Below are 21,165 nucleotides of genomic sequence, written 5' to 3'. Positions count from 1 at the left end.
ACATATTGAAGAGGCACCGCCGAAGAAAACAATGGAGCCGCCCCCCACCTGAGCTGACACACCAACCGGTGAAATCATGGATACAGCCAAGAAGCAAATGGGGTGTTTCAAGTGCGGAAGAGAAGGGCATCGAGCTGTAGAATGCCGCTCAAAGGCCCCCCAGCACAACCCAGACAGATCCCCAATCAACAAACCAAGAGAGTATTCAGCTAAGCCAAAAGAAACAGCCATGAGAATGATGGAAATTGCAGAAACCCCTACCTCTGCTCACCAAGGGGAAAGAACTCCAGCCTACACCACAGGGACGGTGGATGACAGCTCGGAGGGCGAACCCCTGGTAAGTGGATGCATCACACCCATCTTAAAAACAGTGACTATATTAATCCCCCCCATGCCCGAAGCTGTGAAGGTGAAAGCCTTAATAGACTCTGGCTGCACCCGCTGCCTCATTAGCCCAACACTAGTGGGGAATCTGGGCATCCCATCCAGGAGACTGGAACAACCAATCTCATTTGGCCAGCTAGATGGATCCATAGCAGGGGGGGTGCCAGCTACCCTAGCCACTCTGCCAATACACCTCTCCCTGGGCAACCATGAAGAGGACTTAACGTTTGTGGTGACCCCAGGTATGGAATGCCCAATGATTCTAGGGATGGAATGGTTGAAAAAATGGAACCCCTGGGTAAATTGGAGGACGACAGAAATCAAATTCCCGAAGGGGGACCCTATGGACTTAAAACCCCAAGGGAGGCTACCAGAATCAAGAATAGAAAAAGCATCCATAGGAGAGGAAAAAAGATTAACAGAAATACCAGAGGAATATAGGGACCTTGCTGAAGTCTTCAGTGAGGAGAGGGCGAATGAGCTTCCCCCCCACCGACCCACAGACTGTACCATTGAATTCAAGCCTGGGGCAAAACTCCCGAAGCCCAGATTATACTCCATGAGCCCAAAGGAGAAGGAGGAAATGGAAAGATTTATAAAAAAAAACCTGGAGAGAGGTTTCATTGAGCCAGCCAAGCCTAAAGTGGCTGCCCCGGTCCTTTTTAGAGAGAAGAAGGATGGCTCTTTACGTTTATGCGTGGATTATAGGGCCCTGAATACAATCAGTGAAAGCAACCTATACCCGCTGCCCCTCATGAAAGAAATGCTGTCACACCTATCGAAAGGGAAAATTTTTTCTAAACTAGACCTAAGGGAAGCTTACTATCGCGTGAGAATCAAGGAAGGGGACGAATGGAAGACTGCATTTAACTGCCCCATGGGGTGCTATCAATTCAAAGTCTTGCCATTTGGATTACAAGGGGGCCCTGCAGTCTTTATGCAATTAATCAATGACGTTCTAAGGGAGCACCTGTTTAAGGGGGTCCTTGTTTACTTGGACGACATTCTTATCTTTACTGAAACAAAAGAAGAACACGTCAAACTTGTCAGAGCGGTTTTAAAGAAGCTGCGAGCCGCTCACCTATATGCCAAACTCTCAAAATGCGAATTCCACCAGGAAAGGATAGACTACCTAGGCTATCGCATATCCCCACAGGGCATTGAAATGGACCCAGAGAAGGTCAAAGCAGTATTAGATTGGGCACCACCCCGCACAAGAAAGCAACTACAAAGTTTCCTGGGCTTTGCAAACTTTTACCGCCAATTCATCCCCTCATTTGCCCAGATAGCCTTGCCCCTCACTAACTTACTAAAAACGAAGGGAGCATCCTCAGTAAAACCTAGCCAGCCACTAACATGGACAATGGAGTGCCAAGCAGCGTTTGAGAGACTAAAGAGACTTTTTTCTGCCGAACCAATACTAAGGCACCCAGACATGGACAAGCCCTTCGTAATACAGGCAGATGCAAGTGATGTGGCAGTGGGGGCTGTGCTATTACAAGAAAATGATGATGCAGTATTGCAACCCTGTGCATATACATCCAAGAAACTCACGGAAACAGAACAGCGCTGGCCCGTATGGGAGAAGGAGGCTTATGGGATACGTTGGGCATTACTCACGTGGCGACAGTTCCTGGAAGGCAACAAAATCCCCTTCCAGGTATGGACTGATCACAAAAATTTAGAAGCCCTGAAAACTTCCAGGAAACTCAATCCCAAACAAGCCCGCTGGTCCCAGCATTTTCACCAATTCCAATTTAAGCTCAAACATTTACCAGGAAGAAAGAACTTCCTGGCAGATGCTCTATCTCGCATGCCCCAATATAACAGCGCACGAACCACAGACTCTAGACCAATAATGGCAGAGTCACAACTGGCAGCACCAGTAACCACAAGAACCCAAGCCAAATAAAACCACAACTGGACAGCCAAACTGGATTGAATTCAGAAAAAGTTTGGAAACAGATGAATGGTTCCAGAAAAACAAAAATGTGTGCACAATGAGAGACGGGTTGCCTTGGGTAGGGGAAAAGTTATATATACCAACAACTCAAAGAGTAACTTTCATGCACCTTTGCCATGACACAAAATCAGCAGGGCATTTTGGATTTGTAAAAACTTTACATTTAATTAAACGGCAATTTTGGTGGCCATCCATGAAAAAGGACATTGAAAGTTATATAGCCAGTTGTCCAAAATGTGCCACGGCAAAGAGGTTGCAAGGGAAAGTGCCAGGACTATTGCAAACAGTGGCAAGTCCCTCAGCCCCCGGAGAGAAATAGCCATGGATTTTATAGTGGAATTGCCAGAAAGCAATGGGAATACTGTGGTCTGGACGGTCACGGACTTGTTTTCCAAACAGGTGCACTTTATCCCTTGCCAAAAGATTCCCACTGCAAAAGCCTTAGCAAAACTTTTCATCCAACACATTTACAGATTGCATGGGGCACCCCAACGCATCATCTCTGACAGGGGGGTGCAATTTACGTCTGCATTTTGGAAGGAATTTTTATCCCTCTTAGGAACCACTCAGGGACTGACATCTAGCCACCACCCTCAAGGAAATGGGGGGGCTGAAAAAATGAACTCCGTACTTAAGCAATATTTAAGATGTTTTCTTAGTTTCCAGCAGACCGAGTGGGCGGACTTACTCCCTTTTGCAGAAGTTGCCTACAATAATGCAGTCCACTCCAGCACAGGTTACACTCCTTTTCAAATAGCCACCGGTCAAAGTTTCAACCCCATGCCAGAATTAACCCCAAACGAACCAACGATCCCCTCGCTGAAAGAATGGATGGAGAAATTACAAAACACCTGGCCAATAGTCAGAAAAGCACTAGATGAAGCTAGGCAGGCATATAAAACACAAGCCGATAAAAAAAGGGTTGAGCCTACACCATTCATTATAGGAGAAATGGTGTACTTATCTACAAAATACCTAAAGTCCCTACAGCCCTGTAAAAAACTTGGACCAAAATATATAGGACCTTTTCCAATTAAAAGAATCATAAATCCAGTAACAGTAGAATTAGAATTACCCAAAAATCTCAGGCAAATACACCCAATTTTTCATTGCAGCCTGCTGAAAAGAGAGCATCAGTCACCTCTACGGCCAAAAATCCCCCCCCCACCACCTCCAATCATGGTGGAGGGTGAACAACACTTCGAAATAAAGGAAGTCCTTGACTCTAGGAGATATCATGGAGCAACTCAGTACCTAGTTGCCTGGAAACACCTCCCTCCCTCACAAAATGAGTGGGTCCATAAACGTCATGTCAGAGCCCCGAAGCTATTGAAGAAGTTTCACACAGAGTATCCTAACAAGCCTAACTAAATTTTATACTTGTGTTTTCTTTCAGGTGGATCTCTCTTATTTTTAAGAGGGGCCGGATGTCAGAATCCAATCATATTTCATCTTTAATTATCAAATATAGAAACTCCCAATTCTGCCTTCTTTGGATTCTGCCATAAGAGGGAGAGAAGGGGGAGAACAAAGGGGCTTTATGGCCCTCACTTCCTTCAGTACACTTCAAAGAGCTGAATGCTGAATGTGTGTTTATTGTAACATCAAAGCGTTAGCACTAGAGGACCTTATCATAACAAAGCAGGGTATTTGCCTTTCATGTAGTTACCTGAAGTCTCCATCCAGACGGAAGAAAGAAGAAAGGGGGTGGAATTGTGATACTTGAAACTATCACTGGAAGGGGGGTTGATTGGGTGGGACTACTGGGGAACCCCTTAAAACCTTGAATGGGAGAGCTTGAACCCCAAGTCCTGTCTAGCATGCCTGCAACCATTTTCTCTTAATAAAGGATTCCTGTTGGAAGAATTATTCCAAGAGTTCTGTCTTCTTAAGATGCAAAGTGGGGTGGGTCCTTACAGAGCCTCTGCCCTTTTCTACTGCCATTTTGCAGCAGCTGGTATCTGAAATATGCTGCCCATGATTCAAAAATTTATATATGACCACTGATAGCCTTAATCTCCTTCAATAAAATGTGACCATGATCACATCCAAGAAATGTCATGGTTTAACTATACACTACATATAACAGCAATTTATTTTATTGGTACAGGCAATTGACTCCTTGATTTCATTTCATTTTTTTCCATTTTTAATACTGTGAGGGGAAAATTTTTTTTTACCTATATTTTCTATACCATGCATGTTTTTATATATCTATGTGTGTTCTCTTGCTTGCTGTTGCCATTTTTCTTTATAGGAAGATATTCTAGCCTTTAGTAATCGCAATCGCCTTTTCTACTTCTTTTCTTGATCTAATGTATCTGTCTACAAGTGCTTTGGCCAGAAAAGCCAGTTTGGTGTGGCGGTTAATGGGCTGACCTAGAAACTGGGAGAGTTCTAGTCCCGCCTTAGGCATGAAAGACAGCTGGGTGACTTTGGGCCAGTCCCTCTCTGAGGGGTCCTTGATGTTTTCTGAGCTTGTTTTCTTGCAGATATTTCATTATCCTAACTAGGCATCATCATCATCAGTGCTAGTACGGAGTGCTGTTTACTGTTGGTTTATATTCTGGTGTCTTGCCTGTGTGTTGTGGGGGGGGGCAGTCTTAGGGATTCTTTGGTTGGGCTGTTTACTAATGGCTTCTTTGGCAGTTTCCTGATTGGTTTATTGCTTACTTGATTGTTGGTCTGAAGCTGACCTTGGAGCTAATCTATGCTGATCTGAATGCTGTCCCTCTCTCTCAGTGAAGTCCCTCTCTCTCAGTGCAACTCACCTCACAGAGTTATTGTGGAGAAAGTAGGAGGAGTGAAGAGTGCTATGTGTGTTTACCACCTTGAGTGAATCATAAAATAATTGAGGTGGGAGAAAAAAGGACACAGTATTCTAAACATAGCTGTACCGCATCAATAGGTAGTCCTCGACTTATAACCACAACTGAGCCCAAAACTTTCATTGCTAAGTGAAACGAGTTAAGTGAGTTTTGCCCAATTTTACAACCTTTCTTGCCACAGTTGTTAAGTGAATCACTGTAGCTGTTAGGTTAGTAACATGCTTGTTAGGTGAATCTGACTTCCCCATTGATTTTGCTTGTCAGAAGGTGATAATATGAGCCAGGGACATTGCAATCCATGATAAATATGAACGAGCTGCCAAGTGTCTGAATTTTGATCACACGACCATGAGGATGCTGCAGTGCTCGTGTGAAAAATGGTCACTAATTGTTGTAAGTTGAGGACTACCTGTATTTGCTTTAGATAGATAGTGCCATCTATCCTTATAATAAGGCCCCAATCTTTGTGTCCTTCTTCACAGACCAGCATGAGGAAGGCTGAACAGTCATTAAAAATGCATACAGGATTTATCAAGAGTAAAAATAAATTCTAAACAATTTAAAAACATATTTTATTGTTGTGCCTTCCAACCCCTTCCACAACACCAGACAAGCCCTATGCCAGCAAAATGATTATAATCCCCACTATAAGGATCTGGGGTTGTTGTTCTAAAGACCCAGGCCCACATCAAGGCTGGCAAATTTGCAACTCATTCAGGTCACAAAAATAATTCACAAAATCAATTTAAATCATGATGGGCTTCTTGCAACCTTCAATAGTATTGTCTCAATGCTTCAATTAAAATGCTACTGGTCAATTTGGCAATATACCAAATTCATCTTGGGGCCATTTCTACCCAGCATCAATCTGGGGATAGTTCTTACTCACTCTCAAACCCTACCCTGCTGACACTACCAAACATTAAATTGCGGCAAGATTCTTCTTATGAATATTGGGTCGCCCTTTTCTGGATTGTTAATTGTTGGGACCCAGAGAGAAACCAAACCAGGACATCCAAAACCTGAAACCACTTCTGATGAGGAAAGTAACTGAAAAGCATTTGGCATCCAGCAGGGACAAATTGCCGTAATCATGACAAGCTCACATACTTGATCACACTGTGGGTCCGCTGCTCATAATGATATTTTGGAAGTGGTAATCCTTTGGCATGTGCTTGTTTTAATATCTCCATATCTTTTTTGCAGTCTTCAGCCATCTTCTCAAATCTGGAGAGGGAAAGACCAAAACAAATATCTAGTTTATATCTGATTCATGAAATTTAACCAGACATCCTTCATATGCTCATCTGGATGACATGTTAACAGCCAATTTACACAATGAATTGCACAGTGTAAATCTGAAGACTATATTACCATTATCATTTTGTAAGTTCTCTAGAGTTGCTTCAAACAATGAAATGGGCAGCATATAAAATTATTTATTAAATAAATAAAATATTACAACATGTGAAGTACAGCAAAGCAATCATCTAAAACTGTGGATGGCTGAGCTATAAAAGCAGGAATACACTGAACATATCACAGCAGTAGATAGGCTCTATCACAGTGATTCTCAACCTTTCTAATGCTGTGACCCCATCATACAGTTCCCCATGTTGTGGTGACCCCCAAGTGGGTGTGGCCACCAATAAGAGGGAGTAGGACAGCTAGGGAAAAGGGAAAAAAATGGCAGACAGCATGGTTTGGCGACCCCCGTGAAATGGTCATTCGACCCCAAATGGGGTCCCGACCCACAGGTTGAGAACCACTGCTCTATCAGAAACAAGACAAGGTAACTATAGGTCCCAACTAAAAATTAGCTTTTAGCAAACTAGCAACCCTGATCCCAGACTAATAAAAGTTCTTGGAATCATTACGTAAACAAGAAGCTGCAGGTTTCCCCATTACCAATGAAGGAACTTGTACTGGATACAAAGGAAATCAGAAATGCTCTATGTTAATCAGACATCACTGAAGACCTATTCATAAAAGGCCTTCAAGAATGGTCAGAATACAAATAAAGCAAACATGTACAAATAAAGTAAATAATATAAACAGGGATATAGTAGTATTAGTTGAGAGCAGTTCAGTTGCTGGAATTCCTGTAATCCCATCCTTTTCATCTCAATGCATTTTCTATAGAAACTCTGGGTTTTTGATAGCTGCCAAAGAATATGAAAAAACCCAAAGAATTCAGTCTAAAATAGTTAATTTTGACCCCAGCAAACTGAAGCAGTATTATTTGCAAACAGTGAATAAAACTGGAACTTCTCCAGCCACAGCCAATTGGCAGTGGATCTTGACGTCTGGGAACAAGTTGTGTTTTGAGAACTGCATCGGGAAAGTGGAACATTCCATGCAAACCAGAGCGCTTTGCATCAGTATTGGTCCCAGATCTGCCTAGCGAATGCAAATTTTACCAAACACCAAGTAACACATTAGGCATATGATCCATGAATCATACCATAAAAGTTAAATACAAAAACGGACCTTTAGAGGAGAAAAAAATGGGACATACAGAGATGCGATGCTTTAGATGTGGTGCATATGGACACCTGACTGCTAGAAGATTTAGTTATATTCTCCTGTTCTGGGGCAAAGAAGATAACTTCATCACTTACCACTGTTTTCTAATTATTACTTTTGATTTAGAAACTACCTCTCCTTAGTGTCAACAGCAAATGGGAGTGGCTTTCCAAAGTCTGAAACAGTAATATTTTCCAGCATGATTTGAGAGATGCTGGGAGTGAACCTACGGCATGAAAACATGCTTCTTGTCTGACTTGGCCTCTCCTGATTACTGGTTATTTTTTCCAAGAAGTTGAAGCTTTTCCTAATGCAAAAGGCTTACTATTATCTTTAATTACTCTATAATTTGCTTCAGGTTGTTTTCTTAAATCCAAAGGAAATGTATTCAATGGCTTAACTCCCAAAAGGAATATTCATTACAAGGATATGTCTAGCCGACATGAAGATCATGTAACATCAGAGAAGCATATTGGTAAGGTTACTGATATACTTACTTGATGGTTTCTGTGATGTTCCCTAAATGAGTGAACTGCTTTGAGTAACTGATGCACATCTGGAACAAAAAGGAAGCCACATGAGGAGCAGACAAACATGTGATAGATTTGGCTGCCTCCTCTCCATTCAAAATCCCTCAGGCAACACTCATATTCTTTCCTTTAATAAGCCCAACTCTTACGCAAGAGTCTGCAGCCTCTTTCCTCACAGAACCCAGGAACATATTTTTGATGTAATCCATCCCCCATCCAGTAGCTGTAGTTAACTCTTTCTTGGGCCTTGAGGACAACCTATTCAAAGTTGCTGCTGGCTGTCAGAACTGAATCTTTGTGAAGATTAATATACACGTATGTGACTCACTCCAATCTGAGGCATGAGAGCTAGATCTCTCTAGGTAGAGATTACTGGACCATCACCACTTTCTGCAGAGCACAGTGCACCAAAGAGGCACAGAACTGGCAAATAGAGTATTTCCACCTTTCCCTCACCACCTTAGCTTTCTGCTAAGCAACTTAAAGGAAAAAGCATTACACTAACAACAAGGAAGAAAACACAATACACGCTTAAGCTTTACCTATCAAAATGTATGGATGATATCAAAAACAGTATAACACAAAGCACAGCTGTGGAATGAAGCAAACAAATAGGACACGTAACTGAGGAGAGGACTGACAAGAGGGGTTCAGAAAGAGACCAAGAAAATCTAAAGTAAACTCTAGATAACTCTGTGAGTTCAGAACATTGCAAATCATGGAAGGGGTGGGGTGAGGAGATAAAGAAATACTGTCCTGAATTTTGTTCTTGTTTCACCTTCTGTTGGCCTATCTCATTGCTGCAGTTTATTCGCCCTACGTGGAATTCAATGATTGGCATCCTCATATGCACAGAGTTAAGTAGCAAGCTAACTACACAGGATGCAGAACATAAAACCCAACCACTCTGAAAATTGTTACACATCATGTGCAAAAGCTGAACATTTATGTTTTCAAAGCATAAGATCACAAATAGTATTTCAGGAACTGCTACATCATAGTGCTGAAAGGGCCTGCACATCCCAATGATGCTCTAAGGCTATATTGTTGGGCGTGGATCCTAAAGAAGGGTGACCCATGATGGGTGCATCACAGATGGGGGAACAGACTAAATACAACCCAGTGGAATGGGAAATGACAAGAACACTATGTTGGCATGGTACTTCAAGATGGGAGGTATTCAATAAGTGACTAAGGAAGAGCAGAGGGGAAATACAAATAGTACTGGTGTTGGCTTTGACAAGCAAAGTCAATGGGGAAGCCAGCAGGAAATCATAAATGGCGATCATGTGATGTCACTTCTAATGGCCACGCAGGATTTGCTTAACTGTGTCAAGCAAAACTATTGCAACTGCTGTAGTAAGTTGATGCAGTCACCTGATGCCATGCTTTCTGATCACGTCACTTAGCATAGAGTTGCCTGTCCAATTACTGTCATTAAGTGAGGACTACTTGTACTAGTGAGAAACAATATCCCAGATCTAGGCAAAATGCAGAGGAATCATAAATACTGTAAACACTTGATTTTAAAAGCTGGAGAAAGAATAGATGTCTCCGAATTGTGGTACTGGAGAAAAATGTTGAGAATACCTTGGATCACAAGAAGAATCCAAATTTAATTCTACATAAAGGAAAACAAGATTCTCACTGGAAAACTAATAAGGAAGCTAAAGCTTGATATTTTGGACACACAGTTTGAAGAGAACAGTCTTTGGAGTAATTGCTAATACTTGGGAAAATCAAAGGCTATCAAAAAGGGGTCAACAGAAGTCAAAGTTGCTAGATGCGATCTCTGTTAGTGACAACATAAGCTTATACAAGTACTCAAAGTAGCTCTTACTAACAGACAATCCTGCTGAAATGATATCCATTGGTTCCTTAAAAAATTGGATGTAACCGAACAGCAATGAAATGAGAATCAAGTGAATGTCATTGGGCAGTTTTCTTTTTCTTTTTTAAAATTTCTATTTTAAAAACCACCGAACCTCCTCCAGATAAATTATTTCCTTACACACATAACTTCTTTAATATCTTTTGGGATGGTAAACAACCTAAGAGGCCAAGTTCAGTTTGGCCCAGACAACTGCTCCCTATGTGAAAGAGGATTTTTAAAACAAAAATAGCAAGAAGACAGACAATTCCACCCACTCCCAGTCTACCACCTAACTCTTTACCTGAACACAGTTTATACCAAAAATGAGTTTGGTGAGAGAAAAACTGCTTGAAGAATGCAGAGATGTTTTCTCACCTCTTTCCACACATCCCTTTGGATGAAATTCTCACTTCCCACCGCAAAAATGTACACACACATGCATACCGAGAAGACAGGTAAATAACAAATGTGGCTGCTACCATTAAAATTTGCCACCTATAAAAAATAGCCAAAATCAGATTGTCATCCTAGGAGCTGGACCCTTCTCCAGATGTACTGGATTATAACCAAAGGCCAGCTCCCTGAATAACTTCGGAGTTGAAGTCATCACATTTAGAAAGAGGGCCTTTAGACTACAACCCATCTTCATCATTTCTGCCCAAGATCCAAAAAGAACAATCAGAAAAATGGATGAAGAATGAAAGAACTACAATTCAAGGGTACAGGAAGAACTATATACATAGTAAGGAAAAGTTAGAATCTCTTCTGGATTCTATCTCATCTCTTAGAAGAGAAGAGCTTCGTGCCCCTTTCAGGCTTCAGCCTGGCTTTTTTTACCTCATGCTGCTGTCTCATGAGCTTCACAAGCTCAGTGTACCGGGCAGCTGTTGCTGGGGAAATGTTGGTCCCACCGCGCTGCACAAGCATGAATTCTTCCTTGTTCACGGGAGCCGAGGGCACCTAAATGAAGAAAAGAAGAAAGCAAACATTAGAATTAATCACTTCTAAAATACTATGCCTTCATGGATACCTTCTTTTGTATCCCAGCAAGGGGAAATCATATCGTAGCTCTGTTTTACTTAAGCCAAATTGATCTCTACAAAAAACTGATATAGGCTTTTCTAGGTCATGGAGGAAAGCATACAGATGAACTGCTATACTTCAGGGATTTTCCTAAGGAGAACTGCAGAAATATTTTGCACCAGCCAGAGACTTTAAAAAGATGCCTAGCTGGGACTTCTGGTTTGCATCGCAGCGGAATGGGACACAGGAAGGTAGGGCTCTGCCTTCCGCATCCAATTTTGCCCTGCTGGGGGTCCAGAAAAGAGCCTAAAATCCCCACAAAGAGGCGATGAAGAGGAGGGGTGCCTTGTTGATCACGGAGAGATGATGGTCTTTCAGTTCGATCCAAGGAAAGCCCTCCAAATTGACAGGGGAAAGACCAGCTACATTCCTGTGGCCGGCTATTAGCTGCTGGCAACCAAAGGAAAAAAAAAGCACTACTTAATACATTGTAAACATCATGTTTGGAACTGGGTGAGAATACTGATCCTTTCTTTACTATTTTACAACTGAATTTTCTGGGAAAGGCTCCCAAGAAGCTAAAAACCTCCAAATGTAAATGGAAGCAGCATTTTAATTTTATGGGAGACAGAAACATACAATATTGAAGTGGAAGAAACATAAAGCTACCGTTTCGATACATTTGAGAACTGAGATAACTGTTAAGATTTTCTCTTAAAAAAACACTGAGACTAAATATAAGAAATCAATCCTTTGTTTTAAGAGTGGAAAATGGACTTTGAATGACATCTAGTGGTGGATTTGTGTATAGCACCATAATTTGCTTTGCTTGGTGATTCCTACCTTGGGAGAACAGCTGGCAATAAAGGAAAATATTTTGGCATACTTATCATCATTACCTTCTTGGATTATAAATATTTACTGAGCTTGGACTTTTAACTTCAAGAGCTAGTGGGAGAGAAAGAAAAATTTGACCTTGGACTATACCTGGCTGGGAGAGGCTTTTGAGCTGTTTTCAGAGAGGTTGAACATTTTGAACACTTCGAACATTGTGGATTACTTGCCTGATTGACAATTTTTGGGATACCTGAGACAATGGATTACTATAAAATATTGCTTTCAGAACTAAACCTATACTTTGGAATCTACTGGATTATATACATTTAAAGACCAGAAAACTAATCTCCAGGAATGATGCCTCAAGAAAAAACAAACACCTTTCAGAAAGAAATATATTCTATGCTACAACTAATTCACCAAACAATTGTTGAATACAAAGAGGACATAAAAATAAATCATAATGAGACTAAAAACAATTTAGACAATATAAATGAGCAAATCTCCAAATTAAATCTACAACTAGAAAGCTCCCAGATAACAATTACAAAGTATGAACAAATAACCAGAAATCAGAAGATGAAACAGGAAATGGATTTAGAGATGGAAGAGATAAAAGGGAAATATAAATGACTATATACAAACAAAATACTGCAAGACTTAGTTATAACAATGAAAATGCAAAAAAACTTTTACCTCTTAGGTCTGCAAAATATATCTGATGGCAAGGAAAAATATTTTTAAATGTCACAACTTGGGAGACGGAATGAAATGGAAGAGAAATGGAGGAAGAAAGGAACTGGGAGTTGTTTAAGGAATATAAATGGATGCAGTTCCCTCCTAAAAATTTCCTACCTAAATTTTCTTCCTCATGCCAAGCAATTTTTACAAAAATAGAAAGAAAATTCCTGGGTGATCTAATTGCCCTGGCTTGGAAAGGAACTTGGCAAAGAAAAAAAGCAAGAGTCTGATTTAAAAAACAGAAGATTTGGCCTTTTAGAGGGGGCATGTTTAAATACTTCTTTGAATAAGATTAAAAGAACGGCAGACCCTTAGATATAATTAGACTTTTATTAACGAAAAATATGATTTAGAATTAAGATAGCATTTTTTTCTTTTTTTTGGTAGGGGAAATATGAAGATAGGACGATTGATTTGAATAAAACTTTCAGCTATATAAATGTAATTAATATTGAAAAAAATCATAACTGATAAAGATATTTCAAATACTGATGGGAAATCAAACTTTAACAAGAGCACGAAAAACAGGATATTGATTAATGAATTGACATTATTGATTTATGAATTGATATTATTGTTATTTGTATGATATTAGTAAAATATGAAGAAGATGCTTATATCTAACTCTGTATACATTAACAGTACCAAAAATTGCAATGGTGTAATGAAGGGAAAATGGAAAAAATATGGAGAAGGAGGATCAGGGGAAAAATACTGGATCGTGTAGTATTGAACAGATTTATATTGAAGAAGTTAATGTTAAGTATTTGAACCCAGACAACATGTTGTTTACTAAGCACTAAAGACCGTAATTTTAAAAAATTAATAAAACTTTTATATATATAAAAAAGATGCCTAGCTGGAGGCCCTTTTCTGACAAAGGACCAGAGGAATGTAATATAGGGAGTACAATGGGCTCAAATCCCAGCCTATGATCCACCTGTTGGGTTTCAGGTGAAACTCTCATTGTCCCCTAAACATTCCCCTAAACCTGTTTGGCTTGCACCTCATTTTTCACACCTCAAGGGGAAAACACAGGACAGAATTGAAACCAATCAGCACTAAGAGGATCAGCTCAACTTTGCCCAGGCTCCATTTTCTCACTTCAAAGAGAAAGCCAAGCCCTCTCTGCAGGAGGATTTCAGAGTAATGGTACTGAACAACAACAACAAAAAAAGCCTTGGGGTACAGCTTCTAGCTATAGAGGAGGCTTTCCTTCTGAAAGCCCTGCCCCTAACATCATCTGGCCTATCCATGGAGGCGAAGGGGCCAGTCCTCCAATCAGATTCAGTTTCCATGCCTAACATAAGAACTGCCCTGCTGGGTCAGATCAATTTGTTTTGCTCTGGCCCAGATTCTATTGGTCTGATCGTTCTTACAAACATGACCTCTGTTTGTATATTTGACAGATCAGGTCGTGCCCAAATTGAAATGAAGATTTTGACAGACCCTTCATTTCTTTAAAATCAGAAAGGGCAAAACAGAGTAAAATCCTGGCTGCAGGCACTCAGATTAATTGAAAACATTCAATTGGCCAAAACCTTCTAAGATTACAATATTCTTGCATGAGATCATTAAAATATCATCAGATTTCAGGCATTTCCTTGAACTGAAAAAATTGCCAACTCATTTTAAATGAAGTACTCTTGGAAGTCTCATAAGCCAGATACTCCAATTTCTCCATCAAAATAGCTTCAAGCTTGAAAGAAGATGGGAAATTGGCAAATTTTACAGTTGCCAGACAGCTCATCTACAAGTCAAGGGACATGCTCCCTCCCTAGGTGGACAGAAAACAACTTGCCTTACTTATGTCGACTGGGAGCCCGCTTTGTGATGCCTCAATCATGGGGTCCAGCCCTTTGGCCTGACATAGGAACAGCTTGGCCCCCTCAATGTCATTCTGCTGTTTTGCTCGGAGAGCTGCCTGTTTCAATTGCTTCTTCCGGTTTTCTAAGAATGCCAGCTGTTGTTGAGCTGCAGGGATGAAATACTATTCAGAGTAATGGTAAACACAAGAAAGGAAATTTTCCATGTGGATGTGAGAAACTCGTCATACAATCCATGCACTAATTTGGTCATGCTCTGTGCAAAACAATTGCCATTTAACAACAGCGCTGGTGGTATGAGAAGACATAGACAATTCTGAATATTTGTAAATCTGTCCCTTTCTCTGGTCTTGCTATGTTGCCCCAGTGTGATGGGTATGTAAGTGTGTGTGTGTGTGTGTTCCTGGGAGGAATGCATGAAGAATGTGTATACCAAGAAGTATACTCCCAACAAGAACACCCAATGGTGAAGGTCATCCTAGCTACCTAGCTAAAGCATTTAGATACCTATTATTGGGCAGAAGTGATACACAAATATGCAGGAGGGAAATTATCACTTTCGTGACAAAAGCAAAGGTATAATTTCATACTGCAGGGGAGAAACCTATCAAGGAACTAATATGTAGTTGGAGAGTTGCACCAGTACCCAAATATGGGAGAAATTTCTTGAAAGGTTCTGTCCATCCTAGTCAACCACCTGATCATCAGCGAAAAGTGCAACAGAACAGATACTTGAATTTGTCTGCTTTCTTCTTCCCTGTCTGACTCACAATCTTTATGGATGCCACAGAATGCAAGCCACCAGTTTACATTATTGACTGGGTTGAGGAGACCAGCGGTAAGGTGATGCAGAAGAAAAAGGAAATTAGTAAAATAAAAACACACTTACCTTTTGCAATCATCTTTGGGGCACTTTTACCAGTTGGTGCTTGCTTTGAAGCTGCAGAGGCAGCTTGTGAGCCTGGCTGATGAGGCAGCTTCGGCTGCACTGAAGGGGCTGGCTTGGATGACAGTGGAGAGGTGTCAGGCTGAAAGAGCAAGGATCATGCCTATGAAGTAATTCCTTATATGATTCAGCACCAGGATCTGCCCTGATGGGTCAGACCAATTCATTTTGATTGAATATACAATGATATATTCAACAGTTTAAAAAATCCAAACAGTATTGGAGGTATGACAGATGCTTTAAAAAATCCAAACAGTATTGGAGGTATGGCAGATGCTTTAAAAAATCCAAACAGTATTGGAGGGATGGCAGATGCTTTCAGTGGTGTCTATTGAAAAGTGTATTACTGCAATAAAATCACAGAATCCTAGAATTGTAAAAGGGCAGTTTAGATCAGCAAGGCCAAGTTGGATTCTTGAATCCAACTAATTTGGATTCAAGAATCCAAATTAAAACATCCTCAATAGATGGCTGTCTAATCTCTGCTGGAACACATCCACTGAAAAGGAACACACAAATTCTTCAGGTAATTGGTTCCACTACCAAACTGCTCATACCCCCCCTTTTTTTTCTTTTAACATTCAGTTGAGATCTGCTTTTCTATAATTCATTATTCCCTACGTAGCATGCTGGAATGAGGGCTTTGACACATCCTTTCAGATATTTGAAAAGTGCAAAGAAATCCCCCCAATCATCTTTTTTCCCCAAGACTAAACTTACTCAGCATACATCCTAAACATACACTTAAATCTCTCTTCAGGATCTAGTGCCCAGTCCTGATCATCTTTGCTCCCATTTTCTCTTCCTAGGTATGGTAGTCAGAACTGGCCACAATACTCAAAGTGGGTCTGATCTGTGCAGAACAAAGTAAAACAATTACTTTCTCTGACTTCTAAAGTGCATTTGCCTCCCCCGCCCATCCAGATTACAGAATAAAAGAGTTGGAAGGGACCTTGGAGGTGTTCCAGTACAACCCCCTACACAAGTAGGAGACCTTGTATCATTCCAGATAAATGGCTGTCCAATCTCTTATTTAGAAACCTCTGGGAACTCCCACAACAGGATGTTTGCCTCTTCATGTTCAGTTTGAGATAATTATTCCAAATTCTTTTTCAAAAATACAATTACCAAACCAGGCATTTCCCATTTACACATGTGCACTTCATTTCTGATCCTTGTATGTACAGAGTTTGCATTTGTCTCAATTAAATTTCATTCTATTATTTTTAATCTATTTCTCTAGTTTGTCAAGACTGTATTAAAATTTATTTCAGTCTTCTTTTGAACATTATTTCTATAATGTTCTTCCTCTCAGAGGAACAGCCCAAAGATGAAACCATCCCAATAAAACAAATGAAGTTTAAAAGCAATAAATATAAAAAAATTAAAATAAGTTCATTATAAGAAACAAAGAACGCAAACTATCAGGCAATCTAAAAGATACCCAGATCTTGGAGTAGCTGATTATATGTTAAAAGGGATAAATTGGGGTGGGGGTGGGGCAAAGAAACACTCCTCAGAAGTTGCATAATTGGGGTACTGTCATTGAAAAGGTTCTGCTCTTGGTCACTGTACTGTAAGCAGTGTACAGTACAAGTTTGTTGTACTGTACACAAACTCTCTAATAGGCCATAGGCAGAGCCTTCCTGTCTGGTCTCAATGCTTGAGATGGATGGTGCTGGGATCTGTCAATCTTGATCAACATTTTTCACAAGAAAGATATATTATTGTATGGAGGAGATGGATAGATTATATTCACAAAAAATATAAAGTTTCATTTATTTTATGAGTAAATTTTATAGTAACTGTTGTAGAGATTTGTTTATATGACTTAATTTAAGGGGAGTTAAAGGTTAAGTATAATGTTTTTTTTCTTTTTTTCTTTCTTTTTTTATTATTGTTAACTTTTTTATTAATAACCCTGTACTCTGCTCTGGGAAACGAGGGGGGGAGGCTTGAGGGTGGGTGAGTGGGTGGGTAATGATAATATAGTCATGGTAAATGCTTGGGCATTTCCCCTATGCTGCAGTTCATGTGTGTGAGAGGGATGAGAGGGGAGGAAGGAGTAGGGAGAAAGTAGGATGGTTAGAGGAGAAGGGGAGGGGAAGAGAGTAGGAGGGGAGGAGAGAAAGAGGAGGGAAGTAGGGAACGTTTAGAGAGGGTAGACGCAGCCTGGGGGGAATGGGCAGGCGGTACCAATGGTTAGGAATTTATTTTAATTGAATTAATAAATGAAAAATAAAAACTTTTTAATGAAAAAAAAATCTTGATCAACATTTTAAACCTAGCCCAGTAAATCACAGCGATCTAAGACAGCATTTCCAAGACCAAAATTATTTGGTCCCTATTATCCTATTTACAATGCCCTTGCTGTACCTTCCAGAGCATTGCCAAAGGATGTGTGGGAATTCAGTCAAGATTATATTATGGTATGAATCTCTGATCAAAGCCAATCTGATCCAGGTTGGGTCATAGTGGTGCATTAGCTGAAGCGGTACAGATCCTTCTTACCAATACAGTCACCTGTGCCTCCAGTGACAGACTGGCATTAAGGACACTTCCCAAACCACACATCTGTTCCTTTAGAAGGAAAACTCCTTCATCCAGAACAGACCACCTTCTTAATGGCCATGACTGAGGATCATTTGAACATGAAACCTCTGAAAGGCACTATGTTACCCACTCTCATGACGTGGTTTTCCGTGCTAAAATCTAGATTACACAAATGACATGATCCTGTTATCAGTTGAACTGCAAAAAAGAACAATAATTATTCTTCTAATATTTGGGCTTAATTAATATATGCACACAAATCAGTTAGGTGTCAGCAAGGCAGATCTGTCTCCTGTTACCTGCACAAATGTTTGCCATAGTCATAATTTGAATCTCTTCAAAGAATAGTCTTGGCATTTCTTTGATCCACTCCGTCCACTTTATCTGTTGTCCTCCCCTTCTACTTTTCTCTACCTTGCGAACCATAGTTATTTGCTTTTTTTTTTTTTTTAAATGGCCCTATATCAAAGTGCTATTTAAAGAGAAAGATAGCCATCCCAGCTCTCAGGAAGATAGAGGAGAACCCTCCGTTATGACCATTTAGGCCGAGCAGAATACTGATCTTTTACAAGAGCCTTTTGGGTGAGTCCTTGTTATTGGAATATGTCTGGCCCTCTTTGTTAACTGCAAATCTTGCCTAGCTTCCTACTAGGTTTGCTTCAAATAGCACAAGTGTGCACATGCTCACTCAAGAATCCCTCAATATATACTGTATGAGGTTCAGGGAAGGGACAGGAGACCGTCATTGTTCCAGCCTTCAGCAATAGATTGCTCTCCCTCCCCCCCCCAGACCAGTTAACACTTTCCCTGGTGGTGGGCAGGAGAGTTGAAGACCCCAAACACTGTATTTCACTTAGCTGCCTTCCCCAATGATATCTCACTTCATAAAATTTCTTGATAGTTTTTAGCTCTAATTCATGAGAACTGTTCTCTAAAAGCTGTTCAGATTTGCTTTTAAACTTTCTATTTATTGGTTTCTATCACCTTTCTGCTCTTGCAATTTCAAATCACACGTCCTCCTCTATTCAAATAATCCCACGTTCAAAAATAAACTTCGTTCCTCCCGACTTTTTCATAATTAGCCAAAGACACAAAGTCACACCTTTGCTAGGAAAACATACATACTTACTTATATTATCTCTGTGGTATTTGTGGTTGGTTTTGCTCCCTTTAGTTGTTAAATTTCAAATCACTGTTTGCTAACATACTAAGTGCATCAAATTCAGTTATCTTTAAAGGTGCAAGACTCTCTTTCACATAACTATACAGTATGTGCCTCATTTTCACTGATTCTCACTCTATATCATTTTAAAATGTTTGTTATTTTTAACACATTCATTTTTATCATTTTATATGCCCCGATATATATGATTTTAATTTATTTCAGTGCTTATTCAACTAAGTAAGGACTTTACAAGGCTTTTTTCCCAGTGTTTTCTAGCTTTCTCTCTTTTGGGAATGTCGCTTTTTCTCCATGCCCAGAGTTTATCATTATAGATCTGTAAGATTCTGTCTATATAATTCCCAGGATGCGATATAAATGCAAGAGTGAAAATTAGCAAACACATAGTGAAGCTGTCTTCTTCTCACATTTACTTGCCAAATGTGTATGAAATTAATTTAGCACTTCTGAGTAGGAAAGTGAAGGGACATATTTTCCCATATCTAGCTTTGCTCTTACTATAGCTGTGCAACACAGTAAGGCATAATGTTTCTAATCAAGATGGTCTTTGGCTCTGGCTAAGGAGAAACTTAGATCATTTTGATTACACTTCTTCCCATCTCTGCACAGTAAGATAATTAGAGGAAACTTTTTCTTCTTTGTCTCTTGCAAGTTCATTTGTCACCCACAGAAGAAAAGGGGCCTTCTCTGTAGAACTCCTCAACTTTGAAAGTCATCCTGTGATACAGAGGCTCCATTCCTCCCGGACTGTCCCCAGCAAGAGGTGGCAGGAACTGCAACATGCTGCTGGCACTCCTGATAAAAGAATGCCAACCAAAGCAGGCACGAAGGGTTGCCATAGGACTGGTCTGTGTAGCACTTTGGCTATTTTTATAGCATAAGGTGCAATTGCTGCAGGTAGTTTAAGAGGTGGTTGGGTTGGTTATACACTTTAAAATAAAAAGGGAAACAATATAATCAATTCCATCCAGAGAAGGTGGCAGCTACAAATAGGTGAAAATATATACTTGGGTCTGATTAGGGTTTCTAGCTGCTCCCACTTTATACCCAGTTCTGTCAACCGTGGCACACACATGTTGTTGGAGGAAAGCATTTAAGATCTTGCCTAGTACTTAGTCCAACCTTTTTTGTCTCTTCTGCATCTTCATCCTCGTTTGCTAGTTTCATCGCTGTTTCAAGGATCCCTCCCAAACTCTGATCTCCTGGCAAAGATTCCATTCCTTGGATAGGAGGGAAACCTGCCAAACATGACAAAACGCTAAAGGTGAAATGATAGTAAATTTAAATATGGCATCCTTGCCAGCTGCTTGATGTCATTCTTGGCTACTTGATTAGTAAGGAATCAATTTCTTCAGGTATTTAAATAAAACTATAGAGTTTGATCTACTCAAGAGTGCCACAGACTACAATTGGATTTCCAAAATGCCATCCACAGGACTGAAGATTTTGTGCTAAAAAGGAGCACAACTGAGATCACAGCCTTGGTGATTACAAATGGAAAGAAGGTACACAGCTATTTTGGCATTGGTTGCTTTGAAAAACGTAAGAAATCTTTTCCCAACCTGAGACCCCTTCAGATATATCATGTTACATTTCCCAACATTTCCAACCAGTATTGTCATTGTTAGCCAGAGTCGCTCTGAGAGGTCTCTAAAGTTGATAAATAAATAATGAAAACTGAAAATTCATCACTGTGGGACAGCACTAGGTTGGGACTGGTAAAGTCAAGAGCTAGAAAAATAATCTATTTGGGAGTTGTTTTGTGTTATCACATTATGCTACTGTAAGAGGACAGAATTTATCAAACACATCCTTTTCTTCCTGTCAGATCAAGAGGATGCTTCTGTAAGCACGCTATAGGCTGGATGCTATATTGCATTCCATCGCTACCTTGTAAACTATGGTGACAACACTGGGTTCTGGTGGATCACCAATTCTCCAAATGCAGATAG

At 40.2% G+C, this 21,165-nt stretch overlaps 1 protein-coding gene across 2 annotated transcripts in view; it reads right to left on the bottom strand.

The window, feature by feature from the left end:
* The window catches only part of CC2D1A (coiled-coil and C2 domain containing 1A), a 62,322-nt gene that overhangs the window by 19,817 nt on the left and 21,340 nt on the right, over positions 1-21,165 (bottom strand). For both annotated transcript variants that reach the window (XM_039368346.1, XM_039368347.1), the window contains exons 13-18: positions 20,336-20,451; positions 15,421-15,559; positions 14,507-14,679; positions 10,942-11,064; positions 8,199-8,257; positions 6,286-6,402 (exon numbers count right to left, since the gene is read on the bottom strand). In XM_039368346.1, coding sequence (XP_039224280.1) covers positions 6,286-6,402; positions 8,199-8,257; positions 10,942-11,064; positions 14,507-14,679; positions 15,421-15,559; positions 20,336-20,451 — 727 coding nt within the window. The remainder of the gene's footprint in view (positions 1-6,285; positions 6,403-8,198; positions 8,258-10,941; positions 11,065-14,506; positions 14,680-15,420; positions 15,560-20,335; positions 20,452-21,165) is intronic.

This window comes from Crotalus tigris, unplaced genomic scaffold (assembly GCF_016545835.1).
Source record: "Crotalus tigris isolate CLP2741 ecotype Arizona unplaced genomic scaffold, ASM1654583v1 scf7180000020745.601501, whole genome shotgun sequence".
In the NCBI taxonomy this organism is placed as follows: Eukaryota; Metazoa; Chordata; class Lepidosauria; order Squamata; family Viperidae; genus Crotalus; species Crotalus tigris.
The sequence above is the reverse complement of the archived record's forward strand: the minus strand, read 5'-3'. Positions and strand labels throughout refer to the sequence as shown.